General features: G+C 38.2%; 1 protein-coding gene and 1 long non-coding RNA gene across 2 annotated transcripts in view; one reads left to right on the forward strand and one right to left on the reverse strand.

Annotated features, from left to right (window-relative positions):
• Nucleotides 1-4,503, forward strand: part of LOC106950650 (transmembrane and TPR repeat-containing protein 2-like) — a 94,753-nt gene extending 90,250 nt beyond the window's left edge. The window contains exon 12 of the mRNA XM_015037659.1: nucleotides 1,358-4,503. Within this exon, the coding sequence (XP_014893145.1) occupies nucleotides 1,358-1,537 (180 nt within the window). The 3' untranslated portion in view covers nucleotides 1,538-4,503. The remainder of the gene's footprint in view (nucleotides 1-1,357) is intronic.
• LOC106950651 (uncharacterized) lies at nucleotides 1,809-5,582 on the reverse strand. The gene is made up of 2 exons (XR_001425657.1): nucleotides 3,717-5,582; nucleotides 1,809-3,677 (listed from the first exon to the last, which is right to left on the reverse strand). It is a non-coding gene; the product is annotated as an uncharacterized LOC106950651 (long non-coding RNA).
• Between the last annotated feature and the right edge of the window lie 418 nt (nucleotides 5,583-6,000).

A 6,000-nucleotide genomic window follows, 5' to 3' on the forward strand; every position in this document is an offset into this window, starting at 1 on the left:
CACTACGGCTAAAGAGCATATCATGTAACACTTTGAATCATCTGCAGGATCAGATGTTTGTAACAGAAGCTGAGATGCCTGTGAGGAAATTCAGCGTTTGTGTTTTTTGGAGTTTTACTCCCTCCATGTCGTCACTCAGAGAAAAGACGATGAACCACATATCATTCCCTGCTAAAATATTCAGTATGAACAGACAGGCTGCATTATTCATCAGCACTGATGTGGTGAAATGTGAATTTCTAATCTCATTATGTCTCCAGTCTAAACACATCAGCTTTAGATAGTATGTCAGCTCTTTCTCAGGAAGCTCCATTATGTGCTTTTAGCTGATCGGATCGATTCGTTTGCAGGTCCAGTCGTCTTTGGCAGAACTCAGTCAGCATCCAGCATACTGAGTTAGTAATTAGTAACTCTTCCAGACGCTCTGATTTGTCAGGATTTTTCTACTCCTCTCTTAAAGGGACCCCACAGAATTTCTGTCAGATTTAGTTTTTGACTTTTGTTTCCAGTTTTGGACACACATCCACTAATCTGCTAATCCATTACTTTGTTGTTTAACACGTTTATGTTTTTGCTAGCTTTAAAAACATTTAGCACATTGTGCATTCTAGTGTGTTAATTTACTCAGTTTATTAATCTTTCAGTTGAATAAAGTTTGACATCTGTGATGAAGTTTTGGTTGTCGAGTATTAGAGGTGAACATTTATGCAAAATTCATGTTTTGCATATTGTTGTACAGTTTAGGTCTCAACTGTTTCTGAAAACAACCAAAGCACTTTAAAAAACCACTCAGCCGTGTTTTTGGCTGTAAGTTCATGTTTTTTAGTGTCTGGAAAATGGACTGTTTCAAAGAACTCCTGATTGAGTCACATTCAATAAGCACTCTGCCGTAACCTGGCAACCCAAGCTGAGCTCCAGCACGTTTGATCAGCTGGTTTAACCGCTGTACAATGGCTGCTGGATAAGGTCAATGTTTTGCTGTTGACTTGCCATCCAGAAACCACTTGCTGCGTTCTTGTATGTTTATATAACTGTGCATCTGTTTGCAGCCATTTTCACACGTAAATGTAAACGATGAGTTGGGGGGCGTGGCCAGCAGCAGCTTATTTGGATTTAAAGCAACAGAGGCCATAAAACAGCTCACTCTGTTGTTTTAGGCAGACTGAAATATCATCATCTAAGAATGGTTTTGTGCAGAAAATTTCATGAACATATTTTGTTTAGTCCATAGACTTATCTTAACCTGTTCAAGGAAGCATAGTAGAAAACTTCAGCTAGTTAGTAGCTCCAGTACACCAGCTAAATATCTCAACGACAGCTGATTGGATCCTAAAATGGTCATTTGTGTTTGCCTCAGTACCCTGCAGCTCTGATGAACCTCGGAGCGATCCTCCACCTCAACGGGAAACTGCAAGAAGCCGAAGCCAATTACCTTCGGGCTCTTCAGCTGAAACCAGACGACACCATCACCCAGTCGAATTTACGTAAGCTTTGGAACATCATGGAGAAGCAGGGCCTGAGGACCACGACTCCCTGAGATCTCCCGTCCCGCCTACACACCATCTGCGCTCCAGACCCGGGGAGACGGGCGGCCTACGTGCCCTCGTTCTGTTTTCTCATCCAGGAGAGAAGGACCGAGGGAGGACGTTTGCAGAGACACGTTGTGCCGCACAGCCTCCCCCCCACTAATCACCTCTGAGCTCTGCAAACACCTCAGGCCTGCAGCTTTGCTCAGGATTGCTTACAGTCAGGAAGGCCCTGCGTGATATCTGGCTTCCTTTCTGCAGATTTACTGCTTTCATATTTTATTCAAGAATACTTCAAGTTAAAGTGAAGCCACAGGTTCATCGCTGCCGCAGAATGAGGTATGAAAAACACAGAGGGGAGCACTGAAGGACTTTCTGTCAAATTTTAGTTTCACTTCATGTTTTTTTCTTGAAAATGAAGGAAAGAAGGTACATATGAAGAACTGGACACAATTTAACTTCTTAAAATTTAATTTATAGTCTCTGCTTTTAAACCTTCTCATTCTCACATTAATCTGAAATTGCACCACATATTGATTCCTAAAGTAGCAACTGTCCTGATATTCAGAGAAAAACATAAAAAGGGAATGCAGAGTATCTGTTTCAGCACAATAAGAGTCTGTAAGGCCTCCAAAGGGCTGCAGTTAACCTCACTAATCTGTTTTAGCAAGCTTCGAAATGGTCTTCATTCCAGTGGTATTTTTATTCTTCACTTCTAAATATTAAACTACCATCACCATTAAAAGCTGAAAGCTTCAGGTTGCAGATGGAAAACCTTCCCAGGTTCCAAGAAGCTCAACAGGACCTGCAACAAAAGAGTTCAACCAGCCAAAAGGAAATGCTAAGCTAACGCTAAGCTAGTGTCCAACTTTTATCCTTACATAGATCAACACAGAGTCACAGCTCTTTGAAAGGGAAATGTTTAAATGCCTTTATGCTTAGGTAAAGTTATGTCATTGTGTTTGAATAAATATTAATATATAGCTGCCATGTTTTAGTACACAGAACAACACAGCAAACTGTAGCTCCATAACTGAGTGAGTTTGGCTTGTTACAATACGGTGAAGGGTTTTCGGTATCCTTAAAGCTGTTCTTAGGTCTCATCTGTATATATTTTGTCTAGTTTTCATATATTTGGTTTTTTTTGTCAGTTTTTAGTAAAAGAAAGAGCACCTTCATTAAAGTTTGTACAGTATTTGTTATTTGTTGGCCCCAGTCCTATTCATAGAGTTATTGCTCTGTTACCTGTGATTAGTGATATCCAGAACCAGTGGTGGGTACATGCATGCTATTAGCAGAGCTAATTTTTCATTTAGCGTGTTAGCATTTTTGCTAACTTTGAAAACACTTAACACCCTCAGCTTCTCTTAAATTAATATTTTCAGAGACATTCTAATTTAGTTGCCTGTTTTGGAAACTTTAAGTTAAATAAAGTTCATCATCTGAGTTGAAGTTTTTATCAACTGTCAAGAATTCCTCAAGTTGTCAGACATTTTTCTTCATGCTCTTATTTTGAAGTGTGTGAAGACTGTTCCACTTCCTGTCCTCACAATCGTTTTTCTCAAAACATTATCAGAAATAAAATACAATGAATTCAGAGCAGTTATTAATGTACATCTACACAGGTGAACAGAGTCCACTGAGGATTATTGACATAAATACCTTGAATAAGGTGCATATATCCAGTGTTTTTATATCCTGTGTTCTTCACTCATGGTGCAGTGCAGCAAGTTCATTCTTTACCCAGAATGCACTGCTGTAGTTCTACAGTAAATAGTTTAAAATGTCCAGTGTTTTCTGACTGAAGCCCTACCTTTAGGCAAAATTAGCAACAGATTTAGCAAAACTCAACTATAAAACTGAAACCATGAGTGAAAAATAAAAATTCCTTTGTGAAGAGCAAACCGTACTGTTAGGCGTGTAATGACAACTCCACCCTGTTGAGGGCGATGTAATAAGCTGTAACGTATTGTGTCATTGATGCACGTTGGGTACCAACATGGTTGAATTTAGCACTTAAGCATTAGCTTCTGCTCAATGCTATGTTGGTGCAGCAAGTTACCTGAACTAATATTTATGATCAGTGCAGCTGACATTTTTAGTTAGCGGTGCCCACCACTGTCCAGAGCTAAACCCAGGTACCAGATCGGACTCCAGATAGAGCCGTTGTTAAATGATCGGGATCAAGACCTCAGATACTTCCTGTTGAGTCTCTTCATCAGCTGGACCATCGGTTTTGTGCTGTCAGCTTTTAAATATCCCGATCTATTCTCATGTTTATTACAAGAGTATTATATAGCACATTTCTTTTCGATCTAGCGGGTCTGGGTTTCCCCCAAAGTCACTCTTATGAAGGTGATTAGAGTTTACTGCGGACAGCAGCTTCCAGTCAGTCTGTCTATTGGAGACAGACAGACTGACTGGAAGCTGAATGTTGTTCTCATTTGTCCCCACAAAGTAGCTGAATCACTTAAATATTAAAAAAAAAAAAATTCTGAGTTTATAAAGCACAAAACCAACTGGAACAAGATTGAAATATTTTACAAAGTGAATTATGAAATCTTTATCAAAGTGAGAACAAACATGCTTGAGTTGTTTTTATTTTACTGCACTTTAAAGCTACTATTAAGGCTTATACAGTGCTCTGAAAAAGTATTGCCTTCAAAGATCTCTGTAGTTTTTTTAGATTTATTGTCACTTAAGTATTTCAGAATTAAACAGACAACCTTTCTTTCAGGCAAAGATAACTGGACAAACATAAAGTACAACTAAAATGATGATTTCACTCTGGTCTGCCATTTTGTAATTTGCAGATAGAGATTTGATTAGCTTGTTACGCAAAAACTTTTCACTGCCAAATTTATTAAAAGATGTTGACAACACATGACTTATCCATCCAGCCTTTCATGTTGGAGCCAGGAAATGTTACCACATTATGAATGAACACGTGTTGTAAACAAGGCACAGTTAGAGTTATGTTAGCACCAAGAATGTCACTGACTGCGTTTGGATCATGGGTTCCCCAAGACAAAATCTGCAAAAACAAAGGAAACCCATGACCTTGTTTAGCAGTTCTGCAGCAAATACTTTATAAACAGAATATAACGATATCTATGCAGCACCAGGAGAGACTAAATCCAACTTTCCTACACAACAAAATGTATTTAAGGGCTAAAAAAGTAGCTTTTTCATATCTCCCGTTTAGTATACTGTGCTATGATAAGCATTTGGTTCATACTCAAAAACCCTCCAATATGGCTGAAATAACCTAAGTTTTCAGAGTGATTCAAAACTTTCCCCCAGACTCATTTCCACATAACCTTTAAATGCCTTCATTAATTGAAATAATCATTTATACACTCTATTTTCTGCATGTATTCAGATTATCTGTGCTGATTTTAAAATTTCTTTGATATTCTGAAACAGCAGACAGTAAAAAACCTGTTGGAGAAACTTTTTTCTAGCACTGTATGTAGCGTTGATTCTAATGAAGGGTCCAACTGGGACGATTCTGATCCCAGCTGTTAGCAGAACCAGCTGGAACTGTGTTGTTTTTTTCACATGTAAAATGAAGGAAGATCATTTGATGGAGCTTCTGCACGTTTCTGGTCATTACTGAAGAAAATTCACAAACACGGCTAATGTAGCTATTTACACAACACCTGCTTCAGGAGGCTGAGACTTTGTTATATGAAGCAGTCACATTGTCGTCTGCACGGTGCTGTTTCTTTACTGTGATGGTGGTAAGGAAACGTTAAGAGTTCGCGTTGATTTCCTGCCTCCCTCACACATCCATACACTCATTCCTGGTGTAAATATTTAAAGTGTTGATGAGGAAACAAGATTTTTAATGTCTGTAAGAAGGTGTGAAAAGAAAAAGTGTTTCACTCTGTGTCTCTGCTCAGGGATCTCAAGCAGTGGGCTATTGCAGAAACTTGTTCACAGAGAATTTACTAAATTAAAATTTATTTTTGAAATGTGTTGTATTTGTATAAATTATCAGGATTTGTAGCCCTGTCCTCCTTTTTTGTAAAATAAAAACTGAACAATGTGCAAGAAGAAGTCTTTTCATCCTCTGTTTTTTCACAAAACATTTGATATTTCTGCTCACTGGTTTGGCTTATAAAACTAAAGGTCTTCATCGTGGGATTAGCATGAAGAAGAGCACAAACATTAAAGAATCTCCGTCTTTCTTTTGTTTAATTACAGGTTGGCAATGTTCACCAGGCGCATATGCATGATTCCCATAAAGTTTTTATATATAACATTTGATTTTGAGAGTGAAATAGTTGTTCTACTGTGTTAGCATTTCGGAGCTAACATAGCCTCGCTAGCTCAGAGGCTAACTGCCTTTGTGGAGAGATAAATCATGTATTTCAGTTAGAAATGTATAAATTCAATGAGCAAAAATCTGCCCATTATGTTAAAAGTTAAGCTTTTCATGAAAAATAACAGTTTGTTCAGCATTTTTAGG

The sequence above is a fragment of the Poecilia latipinna genome, unplaced genomic scaffold (assembly GCF_001443285.1).
Source record: "Poecilia latipinna isolate Pla-1442-1.1 unplaced genomic scaffold, P_latipinna-1.0 Scaffold414, whole genome shotgun sequence".
NCBI classification, from domain to species: Eukaryota; Metazoa; Chordata; class Actinopteri; order Cyprinodontiformes; family Poeciliidae; genus Poecilia; species Poecilia latipinna.